This window comes from Bactrocera dorsalis, chromosome 1 (assembly GCF_023373825.1).
Source record: "Bactrocera dorsalis isolate Fly_Bdor chromosome 1, ASM2337382v1, whole genome shotgun sequence".
In the NCBI taxonomy this organism is placed as follows: Eukaryota; Metazoa; Arthropoda; class Insecta; order Diptera; family Tephritidae; genus Bactrocera; species Bactrocera dorsalis.
The window spans coordinates 67,190,374-67,217,173 of NC_064303.1; the positions used below are offsets into that span (position 1 = coordinate 67,190,374).

Consider the following 26,800-nt stretch of genomic DNA (forward strand, 5'->3'; position numbering starts at 1 on the left):
ATGAGATATACGACGACATTGACATAGTTCAGCGAATTAAAAGACAATATTTGCCAATAAGCGCCACGTAGCGAAAAGAAGAAACTATTGGCGCGCTGTTGTAAACTAGGCTATAATCGCGTAAGCGGTGTCTACGCCAGTATAGAAGAAGAAGAACCAATATATTAAATTTACACCTTTTGGTCGATTTTATACCACTTAATAGAATTTTGTTCATTAACCTTTGCTAATCTTATGAATGAAAAAATATTTTTTAATTGGTTGAAGTAAGAAAGTAATATTTACTTTAACGAAAATGCCTTATCATGCAGCTAAGATTAATACTGTACTTACGGTAAAAAATTTTTCAAATGGATCAACTAAACTCAAAATTAGTTCTTTTTCATCTGCCACCAAGACGTCAGGGTATGGGAAAACTTCCGCTGAAAGCATTTTTCCACGAAAAATATTCATCATAAATGACGAACTATTTTTTAATTGTGAACTCTTGGTATCACTTTTAATATCCTTCAAATCCATATTAGTTCGAGCCGAAAAATATCTGCAGATACAATTTCCAAAATAATTTAAGTGATTAATATTATTTATGAAATAAGCAATTTAAGATTTACTACTATGAGAAAAAAATTGGTAAGACTTTGTTCATACAATATAGGACTGAGTCGATTTCAAAAAATTTATTGAACCAATAGTTATAATTCTTTAAAAACTTTCAAAATAGGTTTCTTCTGCGTCGATGCAGCACTGCCAGCGCGATTTTCAAGCATTGAAGGCGTCACGGAAGGCATTCTCTGGAATAGCCTTGAGAGCCGAGGTGCATGCTGCTTGGGTACTCTCTGTCGTCTTCAAATGCTTTCTTTGCTTCGGTCTTTTCAGGCAAGGAAAGAAAACATATGTCCGGGGCACTTCTGCGCTGTAGGGTGGCTGCGGAAACGTTGGGATGTCGGCCTTGGTTAGCTGTTCAAAAGAAAGGCGCAATTTCTGGTCGTCAGTGAGAAAATTTGGGACCATCTTCGCGCACATCTTGCGCCTGTTCAAGTGCTCCGTCACAATGTCAGGAACTACAGATAACTTTGATAAATTTAACATCTGGGCAATTAAACGAATACTTAGTCGACGGCGGAAGAAAATGAGTCCTATTACTTTCCGGACAATAGTGTTTGTAGTGTTTTAGAATTCTTAATTTATTCTTCAAAACCTATATCGCTCCCCTCAAAGAGATTCTCTTAACTCTAATACACTTGAGCCAACGTTTTTTCCAATCCCCGAAAAATTTATTAAAACCAATTTACGGAATAGCCTTCAATGCGCGTAACGATTCTCGTTTAAAGTCTTCAATTGATTCAAAACGGTTTCCCGGAGTGGTCGTTTGAGTTTTCTGAATAGCCGGAAGTCACACAGAGCTAAATCTGACAAATATGGTGACTGCGGCGATATTGGTTGAAATTTTAGCATAAAACACACGAGAAATGAATGTTGTCGACCCATAATTCTGACGTAATTAGTTAATAGCTTTGCGCAAACGACGATAATACTCACAGATCTTTGTTGATAGTTTGTCTGGTCGAAAGGAGTTCGGAGTGCACCACACAAATAATCCAAGAACACTGTCAATACAACCTTGATTTTTGAATTTTTTGAAGAGGTTGATAGTCTGTTACTTGGTCGTAAGCATAGATAGCGGTTATAGCCGAGTTTACAACAGGCGCCAGTCGATCTTCCGTCTTCAGGTATATCGTGCTTCGCTCCTTACTCCATGTGTTTTACAAACTATACATACTCTTTTGGGTTTTTTTTATTTTTTGTCGGTTTAAGTGTGTCAAGAGTGTGTTGTTTCATATCACCTAAATCATTAAAAGCGAGACATCTCGTTTCCCGATGTCTACGTAATTTATTTAAAAACGAGAAATCTCGTTTCCCGATCGCAATGTGTTAACGTCAATTCCAACAGCCATATTTGTTTTGCGGCGATACTAAATTCAGACAAAAAATCGACGAAGAGGTCGTGTGTGTCGATCCTCTTTTCATGGGTCTTTTCCTAGCGCATGGTGAATATCTGGCCTGTTGTTTATTTTCTAGGCTTAAAGCTACACTCATAAGGCCCAACCATTTTTTTGGCGGTGGGCTTTAATCTTACACACAATAGAACCTTATATGCGATGTTGAATAGGCTATTTGTGTATTGGCAAGAGGATACTTAAATTCCAATCGTTGGGCATGCTTTTGTCCGACTATTGTTATTCGAACTTCTTCATAGTCAGGAAATTTTGTTAAGTTCAGCAAATTGTCGACTCAATTTAGAATATTTTGAATAGTCAGCAACTAAACCAGTTTTTCTAAAAAGTTTAAAAGCACGAGATTTTCTATTTTTTAATTTACATAATTCTTTCGAAAACCATAAATTAGAACTACTTTTTTGAGTAACAAAACACTTCGGAACATATTTTTTAAATAAGTTTAAAATAGTTTCATTAAAGTGGGAAGCACTAAATTCAATATTGCCACTGTAATCTGGCCAAGTTACTTCAGAAAGTTCGTAATTAATCTTCTTAAAATTAGCTTTCGCAAAGTTGAACCGAAAACAACGGTCTTGTGTATTGTTAAGAGCAAAAGGGCCGAACCAAAGGATCACATCGGACAACGGAGAACATTGAAGCGTTATCAACATAAACTAGATCTAAGAACTTACTAAACTCGTTTGAAATTAAATTAATTTGGTTAAGACCCAACTCCGACATTTCATCTAAGAACTCGTTAAAACATAAGCGAGTACTAATAGGAATGGTGTAATCATCACTAGATTTCCATGATACGCACGATAAATTGAAATCTCCCAAAACAATTATGGAATCAGTATTATTAGCCATTGAGGAAACCTTATTTATTAATGAAGCATGCTGCAAGTATACAGATATGTCCGAGTGAGGCGGTATGTAAGATAAAGTTAAGTAGGTATGGCCACTATTAGCGCAAATACGAATGCACTTAAATTCTATGAAGTCTGCATGCGAAACATCGACTTCTTCAGATGGAATTGAAGAATGAACAACAAACAAGACACCACCTCCTTTTCTGTCCAGCCGGTCATATCTAAAGATTTGGAATTCGCTGATGAATATTTCATTATCAAAAATGTGAGGCTTTAGCCAAGTTTCCGTGAAAGCAATGATTTTAAGGTTACAATGAATGCTGTTTAAATACAAATCAGCAAGTTTTGTGTTAAGACCTCTAACATTTTGATAATAAACAATCAGCGAATTATTGTTAATTAGTTTTTTGTAATACTGGGATTTCTTGGCAATTTGGTGATAACTACAGGGGGCTTATCACGTTTGTGCTCGAATTCGCGCACAAAGACCCACGATGGCCAGAATGAGTTATCTAGTATCGATTGAAAACTGTCTGCGGATACGTTGATTTTAAACGACGAAATATCTCTGTTGTATTTGAAATTAAATTTACGGATGTCTGTATCTTCCGTTTTTAATTTCGACGAGATGTAATTTTTTATATCGTCGACTGTGGTATCCACAGCAAGTCTAGAGACAAATATTGCCTTTTTCCGCGGTATTACCACTAAGTTTTTATTGGACGTATTTGCAGGCGGATCTTGGGAAGTTTTCTGCTTACTGTGTTCAGTAACAGTTTTCACTGTGTCCTGAGCAGACGGAACTTTCTCACCTTGAGGACAAGGGGATGACAGATTAATAAGGTCAATAGTTGGTGGGGGCATTCGTTTTAAGGAAGATACAGTGGTATCTTCATCAGACGGACGTTTACGTTTTGATGAAGGTTTTTGATTCTCTTCCCGAACATTTAGGCATTTAAATGATTGAAAAAGCATTTCATAATGCCTAAATTTTTCAGTAAGGGTTTAAAGCTCATGACCAATCTCCTTGAAACCATTGCGCGCTTGCTTAAAGACTTTAAACAATTCAATTTCAGTTGGTCTGCATTTTAAGCAAGACCAGCGCAATCTCTTACTGTCAAGAATTGAATCAATATCCTACCTGTCAGTCCAGCAAGCCCATCACAAAGCCAGCAAAAAACAAAGCGTTCCGACTCGCCTTTTACAGAGCAGTTCGGAAAGTTACAAGTCATAATGATTAAAAAAAAGAAACAAAAAAAAAATAAAAATAAAAACAATATTAAATAGAAATATAAAAATGGTAAATAATAAATGAAACAACGAGCAATGACAAAAATATTTATGACAAATGAATGCAATAAAAATTGATGGTTATCAAAGATAACAACCAATGTAGCGAGCAGTTTGAGATGCACTGTAATACGCGAAAAGTAAGAAACTCGCGAACAGCTGTGGACAAAGATGGAAACGAATAAAAACAAGAAAGAAATTTAAATAAGCAAAGTAAATTAACACTAACAATTGCACTACTTAAAATGTAGCACAACAACAAATTTAAAATGACTCGGCGGAATAAATTAAAATTAGCCAACACACAATTACTAAATATCAATTGATTCAACAGCACAGTATAACACTGATACTTATCGTAAAAGATCACTTAATCCAGACACTTTCAAATAAAGTTTTAAATAAAATTAAACAAATTCGCCAGAGCACGAAACAAAGCACAGCTGAACACGAGAAGGGTTGCCAAGTGTTCCCTCCACAATTTCAGTATGCTCTGGGCATGAATCACTAGATGAGCTCAGGTTGTTTTACAAGTCTTGACAACTTCTGTTAGTCGCCTCATCTTTTCGTCGAATGTAAAGTCTTCGTACTCACGCATTTCGGTCTTTTTTGTCTGCAAATGCGTCTCGCTTCCCTCCTCAGCTTTTTTTTCTGTCCATTGCGACACGGCACTCTTCACCGTACCAGCTGTTTTTTGCATTTTGTAAAAAGTTTGAAATTCCGTCCCACAGTTCTTTTTTACAGAGTTGTTGACAAGTGCTCTCAGAGAACAGGAGTGCAAGCCGAGTAGAAAATCGTTAGTTGCCTGTTGTGACTGCAGCTTCTGGTGTTTGTTGACGTGTGTTTTTTGCTGCACAAAGGCGGGTGCGTGTCCTGGGTGACACAAGATAGTGGTCCGAGTGAATGTTAGGACCTCGGATCGTTTGTACGTGTAAACATTGGAGACGTGTCTGTCATTTACCACAATATGATCGTTCTGGTTGGTGGCTTTTCGATCTATGCTGAAATCTAGTACTACAGTTAACCATATTTCGGGACCCGTAAAATGTACTTCAGACAATCGTATACTAAACACCAATGAGTTTTTGCGCGAAATTTAAATTTAAAAGTCTTACTATTTTTGACCACAGTAGTATATACATTATTCTACTAAGGTCTAGATATGGAATAGAAGACAACACATTTACATTTTACAATCTATTCGCTAAACTAGACTGTTCTCACTGCCATTGGAAATTTGTAAAATAGCTGTTTTTGAAATTAGAAAATTCAAATCCTTTAATATTTATTAAAAGAAAAATTTGTAATATTTTATATTTTTATGAAAATGTTATTTTAATTATTTCCCATTCAATGGAAATAATTGGAGAATTTTTTGAATAGGGAAATCGATTTTCAGATGAATTCAGACGCATTGTTTTTAATTATTTTGTTTTTTGTTTACATTCTTTTTCTTTGTAGTGGGTAAATATGTGATAAATTTCACATAGAGATTTCTTCGGTGAAATCAGTCTTACCAGGACGTTACACGATCCAGAAATTACTTACAAGTTGTAATATACTCACACTTTTCTACTACCACACTCTCACTTTTCGAACTAAAACACCGCCTTGATATTAATTTTTCCGTTAAAGTCGTGGGACAATCTGATCACATAGTTCTGTAAACAAATGCCATGTCATTGTCGATCCTTGCATACTGAATACTTCGTTATATTCTTGGATTGACATAAAAAGTTTTATTGGCGGTTTCCACGACGATGGAATCTTGAAACAATTGTTGATTATCAAATTGCTGGCAGCCTACGTCAGGGCTATTTTAACGAATTTTAACAAGTAGTCTGTGCCATCAACTTGAAAGCAAGTTCTTGATCATATAACTGCCGAGTAAATCATGTGATTAAATGTCGGTCGGAACACTTAGTTTTACTAAGTAACCTTACACATTGACCGGTATAAAAAGGTAACCGGAAGTTTGAAAAATTTATGTCAGAAGAAAAGTCAGACATAGAGTTCTACAGCAGACAGCAGAGGAGTCCGTAGTGACCTAGTATAGTGAAAACACAGAAAGCCCAACAGCTTAGCAAGGTCATAGGCACACATGCATATGTTCGCATATACTTGTATAGCTATGAACAATACACACAAACAGTGCAGTGAATATTAATAACCTAAGAAAATGAAGTGAAATAGTGAAAACAAAACATTGCAGTCCGAGTTGTGACCAAACCTCAATTCAGCAATGAATTTACCTATCCCTTCATCCCTGAACAAGGATGAGCTTACCGCTCCCGCCCAATTCCTTCGCTCGTACCTGCTCCCAACAGAGGATCTACTGAGTGCCTCCGACTCCCCGAACGCCGACAACGCTACCACCTCCTCCTCTCCCGTAAAAATCTCCCCCTATTAAATGAGCATAATTGTCGACTTCCTGTCGTCATCCTTATCCTTAAGGAAAAAATCCTCCACTAATATGAATCCTCCGGAAGGAGTCGTGGGAGTTTCGCCAAAGGTGATTTCAGAAGCCATCCTGGTTTACCCGAAAACGTCGACGGGTTCCTCGCAATCACCTCTGCGCTGGAAAAGCAAAATGTTCCCTACACGACTAACCAGCTCCATCAAGACCTAATTGCCGTCATCAGAGGCGTCCTTGAATGCCTTGATGATAAAACCTTCATCAGTGAATTGAGGATGAAAAACCCAGCGGCGAAGAGCGTACACCGCATGCGCAAGGGCCCAAAAATAGGGCCCCTAATAACGGTCAACCTCGACCCTTCGCATATTTCAGGGAAGGCAATATTTAACTTGAGGACAGTCGCTGGCCTCAACGTCAAAGTAGAGGCCAAAAGGAAGGAAGGAAGGACGTTGACACCGATCTCCGACAAACCCGCCTTTTGACAAACCCTTCCGTTCCCACATAAATAAGTATCCGTGCTTCGCTCCTCAGCGCCAGATTCCTTTGAGCGCCACTCCCCCTTGCAACTGAAAATTTATCCTTTTTCCGCATATTTAGTCGGTAGGCGCATCAAGCGAATCCAACACTACCCGCCATGGTGTCTTTAGAAGATTTCCCACCATCTCTTAAAAAAATACGTATATTTTCGTCAATACGACAAATTATGACCAAAAAAATTATCTATGAATTGCAATAAGAAACCTCAAACTTAAACCCTTGACTGATGTATGCGGTATGATGTCAACCGGGACTTGAAAATTATTATATAGTATATACTTGTCCGTATCCATTTTTGACAAAAGGGTACTATAGTTGGAGGATGGAGTCATGTGTAGAAGTTCGCGCAAGTGAGGAAAGTTCTCTGATCACCATTCACTTGGGAGTGGCCAGAAAGGATTCTTTTACATATGACTCAAGCAGCTCACGACTTCCGGTCTTTGACCAAGTATCCTCTGGGTAGCCTAAGAACATCCGTTCGAAGGCGAGCTAAAGTGAGAAGGCGCAACATCCCCTGCATAGGGTTGTGTGCTGGGTTTGGGACCCGCCACGTAAAAAAACACCCCCAATGAAAACCACCAACAGCCTCGGATGAGAGACCCCCCCTTTTGATGACGACCATGGCAAACGAATTGAGGACTATGATTTGAGGGCATGCACCTGGAATGTCCTGTCCCTTAATAGGGAAGGTGCCGCTGCCCAGCTGGTTGATGTCCTCGTGAAAATAAAGGCTGACACCACCGCCGTCCAAAAAATGCGATGGACGGGACAAGGACAGAGACGAGTAGGTCCTTGTGACATTTACTACAGTGGCCATATAAAGGAGCGCAAGTTTGGTGTTGGATTCGTGGTGGGAGAGAGACTCCGTCGTCGAGTACTATCATTCACTCCGCATAAAAGCGAGGTTCTTCAACATAGAGAAGGACGATGTGACTAAAGATGCCTTTTATGAGTGCTTGGAGCGCACTTATGAGAGATGCCCCCGCCACGAGTCCCTTATACCGAGTTGTTGACGAGTGCTCTCAGAGAGCAGGAGTGCAAGCCGAGTAGAAAATCGTTCGGCTGTCTGTTGTGATTGCAGCTTCTTGACGTCGAACCTTCCTTGTGTTTGTTGGCGTTCGTTTTTTGCTGCACCGAGGCGGGTGCGAATACAAAATAAATATATTAACAAAGCGTATACGGGAGCATACAGGCACATTAGTACATATGTACATGTACGGGAAAGAATCAACCTGTGCTAGCAAACCCTACACGGGGTACTATATATCAAATTATTAAATTATAATTAATTTTCAAAATAAAAAAGGCGATTGGTTGTTTTTAAAAAACTAAACGGTAGACAAAGTAGCACGGAATATTACAAAATACGTTTATCACAACCAATACAAAAAATCAGTTAAACAAAATCTACATAATTTGTGTACACTGTACATATATTCAAACATACATACATACATATCAGAGACCTACATTGAGTATGATCGATCCGGTTTTATCAGCCTCGCTCAAAACGGTCACAACTCAGCACAGCGGTTCGCAACAAAATTGTTCGATCGAGTTTCGTGCTCAAAACGAAGGAGTTCGATCAATTGATTTGATTGCTCTGCTTACTGATTGAAACTGATTGTTTGGTTCCGGTATGATGATTGGAAATGATTGTACAGAAAAACACGATCAAGTCCAATGATGCACGAAAACTCATACATCGATCAAGTGTGCGTTTGAAGTGATTGTGATTGAACCAATCAGATCGAGAATTGCCCTGCAAATATGTATGGGCATAGTTTGTATGTACATATTTGTGTGTTTTAACGGAAACAAGTTGCGATGCATAAAATCCAAAACATTACTGCATATATTTCTTCATTTTTAACGCTTAAAACTAAAAATCAATTAATGCTTAAAATTAATAAACAAAGGTAATGCTTAAAATATTAGGGAACACAAATTTCAAATTTTTATCACTTCTTCATTGAGATCAACAAAAACTTAAAATTAAAAGAAGGTAATAAACTTGGTTTCTTAATCGCTAAAACTTTTAAAAAATGAATTTAAGAACAATAAATTAGCAACTGAACATGGTCTGAGCCTATTTCTTTTTTCAGTTATAATATTTCCAGCTAAAGAAGAAGAACGCTCAGCGGATGCGCTGCTGGCAGAAACCACCCGGTATGACCAAACGGTATGATTGTGATCGAGCTGAATGCAAGCAGCTTTCTCGAACATTCTTTGCTGCTCACACAAGGCGTTCGATCGAGAAAAATCATTATGAAACAAGCAACAGTGATTGAAACTGATTGTTCGCTTTGAGCACGCTCGCTTACGATCATTCATTTTTGTTGAAGCAAAGTTTTCCGTCACAAAAAATCTGAGTCAATGATCGGGTATGATTGAAAAAATTGTGATCGTTGCAGCTCTCTGATACATATATTAAAACATATAAATCTTCTAAGTCCGCATTGTCATCTATTCGGCAATACCACTTGTTCTTTGGCAACCAAAAACAAGCAGGATTGCATACAAAAAGCAAATTGATCTCTCTAACGAGCTCTCAATTGCTTACGAATAAAGCGTATTCATAAATACACAAACAATTTGTGCATATTCGTATTTATGTAAATAGCGCATTGATCTCTTCAACGAGCTCTCAATCGCGCAAAACATAAGCACATACAAGTCCAAGTATTAGGGTGTACCTAAATACAAATCATTCGGACATCAAATATTTTAATTAAAAAAAAAGCGCGGTTTTTAATAACAATTAACAATTCAAATCTATTTCGAACTAAAATATAAATAAATAATATTATTTTGCAAAAATGGTTAACAACAACAATAATCAAAATATACCTGGAGGAGCTACACGCCCAAAACAGGTTGGTAAATTTATTTCAGAAAGTGACAGTTTAACAAGATACTGCACTAGATTTGCCTCTTCACCGATTCAAGAAAACTCTGAATCGTTTTTAGAAATAAAAAGCCAAAATCTTAAAAATTTCTGGTCTCGCCTCCAAGCGGCTCATGACGCCATAGTAAAATCTGACGATTCAAACGTACCACAAAATTTGAAGCAATCGGCTTACGCAATATATGAAAACTGCTTAGACCAATATGAAGAAATAAAAGCTATGATCTCCCATCAATTAACGCTAATAAAAGCAATTGCACCTAATCCACATCCGAGAGTAGAACTGCCACAAATGCAACAATATCAAGAGGCAAGTTAAGGCATCCAACTCGAGTTGCCCGCTTGTAACACAGAAACCTTTTACGGAGGTTATGAAGAATGGCCGTCCTTCCGGGACATGTTCACGGCCGTGTACATAAACCATCCTCAATTATCACAAGCGCAAAAATTGTATCACCTCAGATACAAAACTAAAGGTCAAGCAGGTATAATAGTAAAACAGTTCACTCTTAATGACGATAATTTCAATTCGGCTTGGGAAGCTCTAAAAGCTAGATACGAAAATGAAAGAATACTGGTCGATAAACAAGTAACGACACTACTAAACTTGCCTAAAACCAAGAAAAGAACAAGTGAAGAATTTGTAACACTACAATCCACTGTTTCTAATTGTTTGTCGATTCTGTTGACACAAAATATTCGCACAGACAGCTGGGACCCAATTCTGGTAAACATTTGCACCGCCGCATTACCAGAAAAGTCGTTACTTCTATGGGAGCAATCGCTCTCATCACGAAAAAAGTGCCCAACGTGGCAACAATATGAAATTGCGGAAAGGTTAGAAGAAAAAATACTCAAAACTAAGAACAAACACGACCAGAACGGAAGCTTAAATAGACCCCAAGCTAGAAGCAACAAAAATTTAAACAAAAGCTTTTACAAAACACAATCGTTCACATCCGAACAAAGAAAACATACGTCATGCGAACTATGTAAAACAGGGCATAAACTTATATTTTGCCAGAGGTTTAAAAACTTAAATATTAACGAAAGGAACAACTTTGTCAGGTCAAAAGGATTCTGTAGAAACTGCTTGTCCCACTCACACAATCTTAAAAATTGCAAAAGCAAATTTAACTGCTTATATTGTCATAAAAGACATCATACAATGCTTCATTACAGCAGATATCCCATCTCATCTCAAAGAAGCTCTTATACACAAAGAACCATAGGTTTAATTGCAAAAGCAAATCCTGAAACCCAAAATTCGAAAAATTGCCAAGAGACACCATGTTGCTCAAAGCCACAAAAAGCTCAAACGCTGCACATCGAAACACACAGTGGACCAGTTTCAAAACTAGTTACCACCATACCAAAACAAGGCCACTATAATAACAAATGCCTTAATTCACAATTAAGGAAATTTCAAAAGTCATGGAAAATTCTCCCTATAATAAACAAAACTCTCGAAGGTCAGTATTGTGAAGACTTCTCTAAAGCCACAACTACTCGACCAAATAACGGCCGGTACGTCGTACGACTACCACTAGAGCCACAATTTTCAAATACCTCACATATTGGAAGGAAAAACAAAGTAAAATTTCGGTCTAACAATATTAAAACATCAAAAATATGTTACTTTTCGACCCCGCAGGATGGCTTTCGCCAATAATGGAAAAAACACAATCCTGAATAAATTCTAGAGCGGGGGCGGGCTACTAAACGCCATATTAGTGCATAAGCACTTAAACATAAAATAAAACAAAAGTGTCTCGAAAAGTAAAAACACAAAAAAAATCGACACTTTTCATACAATATTGAAATAGAAAAAAAACTAAAAAAAAGCAGATATCGCTCTTATCGCCCCTACATAAGCGCTCCTCATAAGGGTAGTTGGTGAGAATCTGTTGTAAAGCATGAACATCCCACTTAAAAAATTTTAATTCTAATGAAGCCGTTCGCAATTACCGGCCACTCTCTCGCAAGACCCCTCTATTGGCACAGCCCTAACTCCAGGGCTAGGGAGTACTCATTCTGGCCATATCTGAGCCAGGCATGGAGCTACTATCCTTCATAAGCCAAGAATAAATTAAATGCAAACAATTGCCGATCATACAGAAAAGGCAAATAACAAACAATCCACTTAATAAAACGATAAAAGAAAAAATCGCAAACACAAAAGGTTTTCAGTCAATCGAATAAACCCGCAAAATAAAGTTGCTTTTCTTAAGCACCTACCCGCATATTAAAATGCACATTCAAATACATGTGGCATGTTTAAAACCAAAATCCGTTCTCTACACACACGGATAAATACGAGTATATTACAACTCCAATACTTCTGCTGTCAGAACGTATTCCGCGCTTTGGCTACTCTACCAGCAGTACGCCGAAATAAATGCAACAGCTTATACATACGCAATACTAGGCAAAATATTCGCCTAGGGGGCCCAGGATGTTTAAATGAGTTACGCGTCCACCCCCTCTACTCGGTAAAACTGGCGCTTCCTAATGTAACAGCACAACTCACCACACTTCTACATCCATCAACCTACTTAACAAAAAGGATGGGAAAAAGGATAGCGGGCTCATTTCGTTAAAAACAATCCGTTCTAAACATTCGACCAACACATTCGTTTACACACAGCGCCGCGTCGACACCTTTCGCCAGCACCTCCAATCAATTCGATCTACATGTACATTTACATTCGCTTGGATACTGCGCCGCGTCAACACCTCTACTGACTCCGATCGACAGCGTTCCGCCCGCACCGATTTGCGGCGATCCTTCGGACATTAAAGCGCTTCGTTGCACATGGTTTGTCAAAGACAGTGGAACATTAAATTTGTTAAAACATTTAATTTATAATTTAACCTTAAAATAACATTGTAGTAGGTTGGATACTTTAACAATAAATTGCGTGGTTATTATAAACTTGAGTGAAACGGATGTTTTTATTACGTGTGTTATGCCCATCTGAACTAAGTATCTTACATGTGCATAGTGACTACGAAGCTAAAGATATAGATCTAGTGGTTACAAATCTTAACACTAAATATATGTGTATACTACGTAACTCAATCTAATTATTTCAGTACTTAAGACTAAATTTCTACAATAATTCAGCTAAAGACAAAAGAGAATGCACCTGTGAGATTTCAAAAAAAATGCATGGAAGAGATGTTTAATGGTAAGAAAGGTATAAAGAATTAAACTCATAAAAAAGATAATTTTAAAAACTAACATTTATTCTTTATGGAATTTTAGTTGTAGGAGAACAAGTTTTTAAGGTGTGAGAAGAATCACGTAGCAAAATTATTTTTACGTAACTGAATGCATTGACTTACCAACAATGACAAGTCGAAAATATACGCACATACATACGAATAATATTGCTATTATTTGTAAACATGTTGGAATCTAACATACTTCAAATTACCTGCCAGCGATTGTCAAACCGAAGGTGGTCATAAATAAGTGGAAACGCCACATTGTAGAGTAAACCTCACTAACTGCAATATTTCAATTGCCTAGTGTGTATAAACAGATCAGCTGGAGGATGGAGTCATGTGTAGAAGTTCACGCAACTGACGAAAGTTCTCTGATCGCCAATCACTTGGGAGTGGCCAGAAATTATTCCTTTACATATGGCTCTAGCAGCTCATGACTTCCGGTCCTTGACCAAGTATCCTCTGGGTAGCCTAAGAACATCCGTTTGAATACTCCTGCAGAACCCAAGGAAGTGATCTAGTAACCGATGCCCAGAGCATACTAAAATTATGGGAATACTTCTCCAGCTTGCTAAATGGCAGTGAAAGTACAACGCTAAGGGAAGACGAACCCGATTCCCCAATCGATGACGATGGAGCAGACTTTCCATTTCCCGACTATGAAGAAGTTCGAATAGCAATCACCCGTCTGAAGATCAGCAAAGCGGTCGATACATTGCCGGCCGATCTATTCAAACACGGCGGCGAAGAACTGACAAGGAGCATGCATTAGCTTCTTTGTAAAATATGGTTGGACGAAAGCATGCTCAACCATTGGGATTTAAGTGTGCTTTGTAAACAACTACCTCTCCGACCTTTCTCGTTTCCTCACTGCACGAAATCTCACACTTTCCGCCACCAAATCCACAGCGACCATATTTAAAAACTGGACGAAGGAGTATAGACTTGAACTTTATATTGCAGTCGATGGCTTTAAAATCCCGACTGTCAATAACCCTAAGATTTTAGGCGTAACCCTCGATAGTCTATGCTCCTTCACTCCCCATACGATCGCGATTATCGCCAAGGTACAGAGCCGCAACAAAATCCTCAAGTCGCTAGCCGGCAGCACATGGGGAAAAGACAAAGAAACGTTGTTGGCAACATACACGGCAATCGGCCGGCCGGTCCTCAACTACGCAGCACCAATATGGTCGCCTGGATGCAGTGGTGCGCAGATGCGGAAATTCCAGACCTGCTAGAATACAGCGCTCCGGACCACGACGGGATGCCTCTTGATGTCTCCCATTGAACACCTCCACAGTGAGACGCGTATGCTAACTGTAAAGGAGCATAATGAACTCCTCTCCAGGCAGCTCCTGCTGGGATGTTTCCGTACGAATCACCCTTCTAGCCAACTGCTTGGAGCCGAACCGCCTCCTAGGAGCATCAAGAGGTCGTTCCTCGACTACGTCAACGTCGAACAGTACGCCGACCGGACTTCGGACGCAACAGACTTTCGGCAAGTACTGACCGCCATTCACAGCGGAGCCATCAACACCTTCACCGACTCCCTTCCCGTGAATGGCGTTCTTGGAGTCAAACCACCACCTATTGCAGACGAAGAGCTCCAGTTGCCGCGAGAAACGCGAGTGACCCTAGCGCAACTTCGTTCTGGATACTGTAGCAGGTTAAACTCCTACCTATCCAGAATCGACCCCAACATACCTAATGTATGTCCTGCATGCAACGAGTCCCCGCATGACACTGGCCACCTCTATGAATGCCCTACACACCCTACCCGTCTAACACCCTTCTCCCCTTGGTCCGACCCCGTCGAAACAGCACGTTTCCTGGGCTTACCGTTAGATGACCTCGACGACAACACAAACGACCCTTACCATCCTAACGGGGATTAGCAAACCAACCGACCAGATTTTCACCATGTGCCAAATCTTGGAAAAGACCTGTGAAATGAGAATCGACACCACCTCTTCGTCGATTTCAAAGCTGATTTTGACAACACACCAACAAAGGAACTGCCTTTATGCCTTTATACCATGATGTCTGAATGTGGTATCCCCGCAAATCTAATACGACTGTGTAAACTGACGTTGAGCAATACTAAAAGCTTCGTCAGGATCGGGAATGAGCCGTTCGATACCAAACAAGGTTTCAAGAAGTAGTTGCCCGTTATTGTAGCTGAAGCTCTACTGCTGCTCACAATTGTATTTTTTCTTATCAAACGACAAAACTTATTGACTGGTACTACATGCATTTGATCTAAGCCTTATTGTTATTCTTTCACTACGTGTTTTTAGAGTTTAGTGATAAATGATATACGTACGAGGGCTGTCCGATAAATAACCGACCTAACCATGATGCACGCGACTTTTTCAAATTTTTTTTTTTTTTATGTTTCTACATAGTCTCCTTGTAACTCCACACACTTCTCCCAGCGATGCTCCCATCTCTGCAACCCTTCCAAATAGTACTTGGTGTCTTTGTCTGCAAAATACTAGTTCACGAAAGAGATTGCCTCCTCATTTGACGAAAATCTCTGGCCGCCGAGCGCAATTTTAAGTTGAGGAAACAAAAAAAAGTCGCTTGGTGCTAGATCCGGTGAATAAGGTGGATGGTCAAGCAGTTCGAACCGCAATTCGTGGATTTTCGCCATGGCGACTGTTGAGGTGTGAGATGGTGCGTTGTCTTGGTGGAACAAGACTTTCTTTTTTTGCAAATGTGACCGATTTTTCGAAATTTCTTCCTTTAGCTTGTCCAATAATGATGCGTAGTATGCTCCTGTTATAGTTTTTCCTTTTTCAAGATAGTCGATAAATATAATTCCCTGGCTGTCCCAAAAAACACTCGCCATCACTTTCCCAGCCGAATACTATTGTTGTACTGTACTACCCAAATATTCCGTTGTTTTGATTTTTGTTTACCGTTATCAATTATGCGTAGTCAATGCTGATTTTGAGTGGTCACATAAATGGCAAAGATTACTTCGAAGATGTAGTATTCGCGCAGATTTTAATTTAAGAACATTATTTTTTGTGTTGTTGAAAGATAAATAATTAAAAGCATTTCTGTGAAAGAAATAATATAAAATGGGATCAGGAAAGCATACTACAATAGAAGAAAGAGGAATAATTCGGAACATGTTTAGTGGGCAAAAAGTGACCGAAATTGCTAAACTAATAGAAATTTTTCGTAAAAAAGTATTCAACGCAATCAAGTAATGTATGGAAAATTCCCAAATATTGGTCAAAGGCAGGATTCGGAAGCCAATGCCAGGTAAAACGAATGCGCGTATACACTCGCTATAGTAAAAATCGTCAAAAATTATACATTTAAATCATCACATCAGGTAGCAGCTGATATCAACCAATCATTGGGCTTAGAAATATCCTCCAGACTTGTCAGAAGACGGTTGAATCAGGCAAAATTGGAGGAAGGAACCACTCCTTTCAAAAAAAAATAAATAAAAATATTTCAATACGACTCATCTTCGCCAAAGCTCATCAAGAGAAAAGCTTACATTTTTGGAAGAATGTATTGTAAAGTAACGAAACAAAGGTTAGCATGATAGGACCAGATGGCAGAATATTTGTACATCGGCCTAAGTGCCAAGAATATAATCTCAGGTACACTAAAAAGACATGGTGGCGGAAATATTATGGTTTTGGGAGCATTTTCTTGGCATCGTGTAGGTTCGCTCGTAAGATTCAATGAAAAAATGGACAAATTTCAGTCCTTGCACATTTTAAAAAACCATATGGAACCATATGCTTTTCAGCCTATGCCAATTAAATTGAATTGAATTTTAGTACTTGCACATTTTAAAAAACCATATGGAACCATATGCTTTTCAGCCTATACCAATTAAATTGAAATTTATGCAAGACAACGATCTCAAACACTTCTTGAAGCTAGTTAAAAATTGGTTTTCTGCAGAGAGGATAGATATACGAGGGCTGTCCGATAAATAACCGACCTCAACGTGAAGCTAGCGGCACATCTGAAAAAAAAGTTTCTACTTCAAATTGTGCATATTATAATAGCTACTTGCCAAAATTTCAGAAATTTATCTTGCGCAATTATCTGTTGACAGTCGTTTTTGTGAGTCTACTTCGGTGATTTCCCCAAAATGGAAAAAATTGAATATCGAGCTGTAATTAAATTTTTATTTTTGAAAGGCAATACGCTTTCACAAATCAAAGATGAGTTGGACTCTGTGTATGGTGACTCTGCACCATCGTTTACCACCGTAAAATTTTGGGCAGCTGAATTTAAACGTGGTCGCAGGAGCTTGGAAGATGATGAACGTCCTGGGCGTCCAAAAACTGTAACCACTAACGATAACATCGCTAAAGTTCATCAATTGGTACTAGACGACCGCAGGATTAAAGTTATGGAAATAGCTGAGATTATGAAAATGTCAAAAGAAACTGTTTGTCACATATTAAACCAAGATTTGGGCATGAGAAAGCTGTCCGCGCGTTAGGTGCCGTTTGCTCCCGCTAGACCACAAACCTTGGCGCATGAACATTTCCAGCGCTCTGTTGGCTCAGTTTAGAGGCAATAAAACCCGTTTTTGGCGCCGATTGATAACTGTAGACGAAACTTGGATTCGTCATTATACGCCCGAAACAAAAAAACAATCTAAACAGTGGATTGAAAAGGGGGAACCAGCCCCAAAAAAACCTAAAGCTGTGTATTCGGCTGGGAAAGTGATGGCGAGTGTTTTTTGGGACAGCCATGGAATTATTTTTATCGACTATCTTGAAAAAGGAAAAACTATAACAGGAGCATACTACGCATCATTATTGGACAAGCTAAAGGAAGAAATTTCGAAAAATCGGGCACATTTGCAAAAAAAGAAAGTCTTGTTCCACCAAGACAACGCACCATCTCACACCTCAACAGTCGCCATGGCGAAAATCCACGAATTGCGGTTCGAACTGCTTGACCATCCACCTTATTCACCGGATCTAGCACCAATCGACTTTTTTTTGTTTCCTCAACTTAAAACTGCGCTCGGCGGCCAGAGATTTTCGTCAAATGAGGAGGCAATCTCTTTCGTGAACTCGTATTTTGCAGACAAAGACGCCAAGTACTATTTGGAAGGGTTGCAGAGATGGGAGCATCGCTGGGAGAAGTGTGTGGAGTTACAAGGAGACTATGTAGAAAAATAAAAAAAAAGATTTTGAAAAAGTCGCGTGCATCATGGTTAGGTCAGTTATTTATCGGACAGTCCTCGTACTTAAATCCAAAACAAAGTTCTGACTTAAATCCAATTGAAAACCTACGGAATGACGTCAAGACTGAAATTGCAAAGGTTAATTATAAAAATTTGGACGATCTCTGGTCTGCCGTTAAAAAAAACTAGGTACGCTTTACCTAAATCAGAATCTCGCAGAAAGTATGGGGCGCAGGTGTGAAGCAGTCATTAAAAATAAAGGTTACAGCACAAAATATTAAGAATAAAAATGTTTGTATGGAACAAAATTTATAAAAATACAATATGAACTAAACTGTCCACCTTTTTTAGAATGTGCCATTTATGTGTCTAGCTCATTATACCAAAGTTTTCGCATTTTGATGATTATTTTTTTAAACAATGAATTGCAACTTCATTTTGTACTGCTATTGAAGAAAAAGAATGAACCTTTTAAAAAAACCCAAATACTTGTTATTTATTAAAAACATTTATGATACTGTAACACAGGAAAGAAGATAAAAAAAGTGTAATTTATGTGTCTATAGCTGTATATACATATATATATATCAAGTAAAGAAACTCTAAATGGAAGTAACTGAACATTTTATACCCTCGCAGTTGGCAAAGATCAAAGTTTTATATTTAAAAATGTTGCGAAATAATATGTTTATGTCTATTGTCCGATTTTGACCATCTTGGACGATAGATTACAAATAATCAGAAGCACTATTTATTCTATATTTTATTTCTTTAATTCCTTGATGCCTGATTTAGATGATGTAAAATGAAAGATGTAACGGGTGATTTTTTTGAGGTTAGGATTTTCATGCATTAGTATTTGACAGATCACGTGGGATTTCAGACATGGTGTCAATGAGAAAGATGCTCAGTATGCTTTGACATTTCATCATGAATAGACTTACTAACGAGCAACGCTTGCAAATCATTGAATTTTATTACCAAAATCAGTGTTCGGTTCGAAATGTGTTTCGCGCTTTTTTATCGACAAATTTTGTTCAGCGATGAGGCTCATTTCTGGTTGAATGGCTACGTAAATAAGCAAAATTGCCGCATTTGGGGTGAAGAGCAACCAGAAGCCGTTCAAGAACTGCCCATGCATCCCGAAAAATGCACTGTTTGGTGTGGTTTGTACGCTGGTGGAATCATTGGACCGTATTTTTTCAAAGATGCTGTTGGACGCAACGTTACGGTGAATGGCGATCGCTATCGTTCGATGCTAACAAACTTTTTGTTGCCAAAAATGGAAGAACTGAACTTGGTTGACATGTGGTTTCAACAAGATGGCGCTACATGCCACACAGCTCGCGATTCTATGGCCATTTTGAGGGAAAACTTCGGACAACAATTCATCTCAAGAAATGGACCCGTAAGTTGGCCACCAAGATCATGCGATTTAACGCCTTTAGACTATTTTTTGTGGGGCTACGTCAAGTCTAAAGTCTACAGAAATAAGCCAGCAACTATTCCAGCTTTGGAAGACAACATTTCCGAAGAAATTCGGGCTATTCCGGCCGAAATGCTCGAAAAAGTTGCCCAAAATTGGACTTTCCGAATGGACCACCTAAGACGCAGCCGCGGTCAACATTTAAATGAAATTATCTTCAAAAAGTAAATGTCATGAACCAATCTAACGTTTCAAATAAAGAACCGATGAGATTTTGCAAATTTTATGCGTTTTTTTTTTAAAAAAAGTTATCAAGCTCTTAAAAAATCAGAAATCAGAAAACCCAATTTTTATATATGGGAAGTCGTATCACGCCCATTGTTCATTTTTGATACCGACTACCAATAAATCTTATTCCGAAAGCTTCGAGGGGGATGTAATGCAGGTCGCCTCTAAGCTGGTGCATCTTGTGTAACTCTAAATGGCCTACGGCCTTCACGGCCTTCAACTCCTTGGACGACTGCCTTCGAACTGGTTTAGAGTAAGAAAACTTTCTTTGGATTTAGTAGAAGCCGGGGCTGGTGGCGGCGGCATTCTGCCACTTAAGTATGATGAGGTGACACTCTGCAGAAATGGCTGACGGGCTAATGTCGCTACCGCCCCCGTCCCGTTAAAAACCCTGGCACCCTCAGAGTATTGATGCGGAATGAAATGTGGCTCACTCTGGACCTTATTATTTGTTAGGCTCATGTGACCCAGTGCTCTATATTGATTCATAAATTCCAGATACATTTTACAAAGTTTTGGATCTTTCAACGTTCTTCTCTCCAGGGCCTGAAATCGCCAAACTGAGGTTCCATAAAAGTGACCGAGTAACTTACGGTCAACTTTAAAGGGCATTCTAACTTGAAGCCGTCCTGAAGGCAATACTTGAGTTGTTTTCACAGAAAAATTTTCACACTCTTTTTGCTCGGGTGTGAATTTGATGTAATTTGTTTCTGAAGGTAATTCTTTTAAAGCCCAAAATTTTTGAACCACAGAATTTACTGATGGAGTTATGTGTAGAAGTTCACGCAAGTGAGGAATGTTCTCTGATTGCTAATCACTTGGGAGTGGCCAGAAACGATTCTTTTACATATGGCTCAAGAAGCTCACGACTTTCTGTCTCAGACCAGTATTCTCTGGGTAGCCAGAAAACATTCGTATGAAGGCGAGCCATCCCTCCTAATTGCTGTTCGCTGAGTTTGGACCATGCCCCCAATGAAAATTTACCAAGAGTCTCGGATGAGAAACCCCCCTTTTGATGACGACCATGCAAACGCATTAAGGATTACGAGTTGTGGGCATGCACCGTGAATGTTCATTCCCTTAATTGGGAAGGTGCCGCTGCCCAGCTGGTCGATGTCCTCGTAAAAATAAAGGCTGACATTACCACCGTCCAAGAAATCGTCTGTGCACTAGATTCAGCATAAAAAAAACATCAAGCAACATGGCTGTCTCCGGATCGAAAAGCAATCAACCGGATCGATCTTCTTGTGATAGACGGAAGACACGCCTCCAGTATTTTACACGGGCGTACACTTCGACTAATATATTGTTGCAGACAAGATATGCACCCGAGAAAGGCCAAAATGGGTGACTATGAAGAGCTTGACGAGCTGGCCGACAGGGGTAATGCTCCAAAAATTCTACGAAAAGATGCGGCGTATAAGAGAAGGTTTCCAGACCGGAGCATACTCTTGTAGAACCCAGAGGGTAACCGCTGCCCAGAGCATACTAAATTTATGGAGGGAACACTTCTCCAGCTTGCTGAATGGCAGTGAAAGTATAACGCCAGGAAGTGTCGAACCCGATTCCTCAATCGATGACTATAGAGCAGACGTTTCACGACGTTGACGATTATGAAGAAGTTCGGAAAGCAATTACCCGTCTGAAGAACAAATTGGCGGAACGATGGATTGCCAACAGTGCTATTCCAACACGGCGGCGAAAAACTGATAAGGAACATGCATTAGCTTCTTTGTAAAATATGGTTGAAGGAAAGCATGCTCAATGATTGGAATGTAAGTGTACTCTACTAATCCACAAAAAAGGGAGACCCCACAATCTGCACCAACTGCCGTGGGCTAAGACTCCTCAACATCGCGTGTTATGTGAAAGATTAAAGCCCATCGTCAACAAACTGATTGGACCTTATCACTGTTGCTTTAGGTTTGGAAAATCTAGAACTGACCAAATATTCACCATGCGCAAATCTCGGAAAAAAACCGTGAAAAGAGGATCGGCACAAAACACCTCTTCGTTGATTTTAAAGCTGCTTTTGATAGCACGAAAAGGAGCTCCTTCTACGCGGCGATGTCTGAATTTGGTATCCCCGCAAAACTAAATTGCTGTGTAAACTGACGTTTCGTCAGGATCGGGAAGGACCTCTCAAAGCCGTTCGATACAAAACAAGGTTATAGACAAGCGACAAGAAAACAATTCGAATTGCAGAACTTAATCGAGCAGGTACCATCTTCTATTAGTCACTCATTATTCCCGTTCTGCTATATGGTGCAGAGGCATGGACGATGACGACATCAGATGAGTTGACGATACTAGTTTTGGAAAGGCCACGGCGAATATCGTATTCGATGGAGCGAAGAACTGTACGAGTTGTACGACATTGACATAGTTCAGCGAATTCAAAGACGGCGGCTGAGCTGGCTAGGTCATATCGTCCGTTTGGATGAAAACTTTTTAGCTCTGAAAGTATTCGACACAGAACCCGTCGGAAGAAGCAGAGAGAGCGGAAGACCTACACTCTGTTGAAAAGAACAGGTGGAGAAGGACCTGGTTGCAATTGGTATCTCAAATTGGCGCCAAATTGCTTAAAGGAGAAACGATCGGCGCGTTTTTGTTAACTCGGCTATAACCACGTAAGCGAGTTTACGCCATTAAAGAAGAAGATCGCGGCTTTTACCGCTCACTTCATCCCGGTTGGAAGAATCGCGAAGCTTTGCTCAAATTTCATCGCCGAAGCAGCCGACAAAAGGGTCTCAATTTGGAGGTTCGGCAAATGGTAAACCACCATAAGAGAACAAAATGGATAGAGCATCTGAAGTTTTGTAACCTCTCCACAGGCGTGAGTAAGCTTTGGATTACTGTCAAAGCTTTGTTTAACCTGAAGAGATCTGATGACCGAGTTGAAATACAATTCAATGGCAATGCTTTTCCGGATCCTAAGAAGTGTAGGCGCTATTTTAACTGACAAATAACATTTCAAGCTTCGGCAGGCCAAACTATGTGTTACCCAACGGCTGCGCACTATTTTCACCGATGAGGAGGTTTGGGGCGTCATCAACAAAGCGAAGTATTCTAAATCCATTGACCCAATGGAATATGTTGATGCTAAAGAACCTAGAAAGAGTGGTCCCACTACTGAAACCTAGGAAACCTACCAACAAAGGGGATTCTTATCTCCTGATAACTCTCCTTTCCCGTGTAGTGAAGGCACTCGAGGCCTTGGTAATCTATGACCTGAGTCTAGCAGACCATAAGCAAGGCTTCCGCAAAGTGCAAAACATCACCACAACACTAAGCCTCATAAATGCTCAGATAGCTCATGGCCTCAACCCTAAACCAATTTGTAAGAGGACGATCCTCGCAGTTTAGAGGTAAAAGTTCCAAATTGAGAAAAATTAAACAGGGAGTTCTGCAGGGTGGTGTCCTCTCCTCCTTTCTACATTTCGTAACTCCCTCAACCTCCAGGGAAATTTCTGTCACCTCGTTCGCAGATGATTGTAGGATAATGACGTCGGCCTTTCTCGTTTCTTCGCTCCAAGGATGATATCACTCTCCACCGCTAAATCCAGAGCAATCATATTCACAAACTAGACGAAGTACAAACTATACCTTAACTTTGCAGTCGACAGCGTTAAAATTCCAATAGTCAATAATTATTAGATTTTAGGTGACACTAGGCAGCCTGTGCTCCTTTACTCCTCATACGGCCGCGATAACTGACAAAGTACATAACGGCAACAAAATCCTCAAGTCGACAGCAGGCAGCACATGGGGAAAAGACAAAGAAAAGTTGGTGGCAACAAACAGGGCATCGCGCAGGTAGGTGTTGTTGTTGTTTTAACGGGAATACTAATAGCCGTTTGGGTGGTAAGGATCATTTGTGTTGTCGTCGACGTCATCTAACGGTAGGCCCAGGAAACGTTTTGTTTCGACGGGGTCGGACCAGAGGGAGGAGGGTGTTAGATGTGTGGGAATTGTGGGGCATGCAAAGAGGTGGTCAGTGTCATGCGGAGACTCGTTTCATGCAGGACATACATTAGGTACGTCAGGGTCTAGTCTGGATAAGTAGGAGTTTAACCTGCTACAGTATCCGGAACGAAGTTGTGCTCACTCGCGTTTCTCGCGGCAACTGGAGCTCTGCATCTGCTATAGATGGTGGTTTGACTCCAAGAACGCCATTCACGGGAAGGGGGTCGGTGAAAGTGTTTATGGCTCCGCTGTGAATGGCGGTCAGTACCTGTCGAAAGTCAGTTGCATCCGAAGTCCGGTCGGCGTACTCTACGTTGTCGTCGACGCAATCCAGGAAGGACCTTTTGATGTTCCTAGGAGGCGGTTCCGCTCCAATCAGGTGGCTGCAGGGGTGGTTTCTGCGAAAACGTCCCAGCAGGAACTGCCTGGAGAGGAGTTCATTATGCTCCTTAACAGGGAGCATAAGCGTCTCACTATGTAGATGATCGATGGGAGACATCAGAAGGCACCCCGTCGTGGTCCGGAGTGCAGTATTTTGACAGGTCTGTAATTTCCTCATCTGCGTGCCACTGCATCCAGGCGACCATACGGGTGCTGCGTAATTGAGGACCGACTGGCCGATTGCCTTGTATGTTGCCAACAACGTTTCTTTGTCTTTTCCCCATGTGCTGCCGGCTAGCGACTTGAGGATTTTGTTGCGGCTCTGTACTTTAGCGATAATCGCGGTCGTATGGGGAGAGAAGGATCGTAGACTATCGAGTGTTACACCTAAAATTTAGGGTTATTGACAGTCGGAGTCTTGACGCCGTCGACTGCAATATTAAGTTCAAGTCTATAGTCCTTCGTCCAGTTTTTAAATATGGTCGCTGTGGATTTGGTGGAGGGAGTTAAATTCCGTGCAGTGAGGAATCGAGAAATGTCGGTGAGGTAGTTGTTTACCTTCGAACACATGCCATCCATTCCATTGCCCGACGTCAATATCGTACAGTCATCAGCGTACGAGGTTATGGAAACCCCCTCTGGTGGTTGAGGAAGTTTCGAGATATAGAAGTTAAACAGTAACGGGGAGAGGACACCACCCTGCGGAACCCCCTGTTTAATTCTTCTCAGTTTAGATGTTTCACCTCGAAATAGTACGGATGACTGCCGACCGTTCAGATAATTCATGGTCCACCTCTTTAGCCCTGGAGGGAGCGTGGTTTTTTCGATGTCCTGCAGTACCGTTGTGTGATTGACCGTGTCAAAAGCTTTTGACAGGTCCAACGCTACGAGGATCGTTCTTTCGCAGGGTGGTTTCTAGTTGAGGCCACGAACTGACGCTAAGTGCTGTGGTGGTGCTGTGCACTTTTCGGAATCCATGCTGGTGGCTGGCTAGGCTCAGGTGGTGAGTGAAGGTCGGGAGTAACAAGGCCTTAAGTGTCTTCAATACTGGGGAGAGGAGAGTTATCGGACGATAAGATTCCCCTTTGTTGGCGGGTTTCCCAGGTTTCAGTAGTGGGACCACTCTTCCGACTTTCCACACATCGGGTATTTGAAGAGTGGTGAGCGACAGGTTGAGGACCTTGGTAAGATATTTTACTCCCGTCAAGCCTAGATGCTTTAACATTAGCATGTTGATTCCTTCAGGGCCAATGGATTTGGAAGATTTTGCCTTGTTGATGACACCCTGAACCTCCTCATCGGTGAAAGTAAGTGGCGCGTCTTCGTTTGGCATTTTGCGCAGCCGTCGGTTAACACATCATTTAGCTTTGTCTACCGAAGGGTGCAGTGTCAACTGCCGGCTAAAATAGCTCGCGCACTTCTTCGGGTCCGAGGAGGCATGACCATTGAATTGAACTTCAACTCGGTCGTCATGTCTCTATGGGTTAAACAAAGCTTTGACAGTAGCCCAAAGCTTACTCACACCGGTGGAGAGGTTGCAGGACTTCAGGTGCTCGGCTGAGAAATTGGGGCGGATTTCCGCTATTCTTCCAGCCGGCATGAAGCGAGCGGTAGCTGCTGCGATCACCTTGCGGATTTGACGTTCGCCAACGCATACGTCCGTAGGAATAGGTAGAGCGGCGAAAGTGCTCTCAGTACATTCTGTGAAGCCGACCCAATTAGCTTTGTTAAAGTTAATGAAGGTGCGGTTGTCCACAGAAACAAAATCAGGAGGCTTCGAGATGCGACAGTTAGCATAGGTCGCCAGGTTATGCTATTTATCAGACCACCGCTAGCAATGGCCTGATATTAGGCGAGCTATTACAGGTGCCCATAACTCTGGTGGGAGCTTCGTCAGTCATTGTGCAGAATGTCGAATCGTCTATCTGCTCCGCCAGCTCCATCCCCCTACGGTCGTTTGACAGGCGGGAATGCCAAAGATCGTGGTGCGCGTTAAAGTCCAAACGGTTTTCACCACGAAGTAGCCCACCTATATTCGGGTGATATCCTGTAGGGCAATATGTAACTGGGGGATGTATATGTTAAATATTTCGAGCTCGACATCCCCTGATCGATTAGCTATACCCTGACATTCTAGGGTAGTATCCCTGGGGTCGATGTCTTCATCGATTAGACGATACTGCACGGTGTTGTGCAATATGAATGCTAGGCCACCACCATTATCTCGCTCGCGATCTTTACGTATAATGTCGAAATCGGCACAACTTCTTGGACCGCAGCTATCGATACACGTTCCCGATTCATTA

General features: G+C 40.6%; 1 protein-coding gene across 1 annotated transcript in view; it reads right to left on the reverse strand.

Annotated features, from left to right (window-relative positions):
- LOC105223246 (very long-chain specific acyl-CoA dehydrogenase, mitochondrial) overlaps positions 1 to 26,800 on the reverse strand; it is a 111,666-nt gene that overhangs the window by 42,957 nt on the left and 41,909 nt on the right. The window contains exon 2 of the mRNA XM_049462544.1: positions 334 to 541. Coding sequence (XP_049318501.1) covers positions 334 to 541 — 208 coding nt within the window. The remainder of the gene's footprint in view (positions 1 to 333; positions 542 to 26,800) is intronic.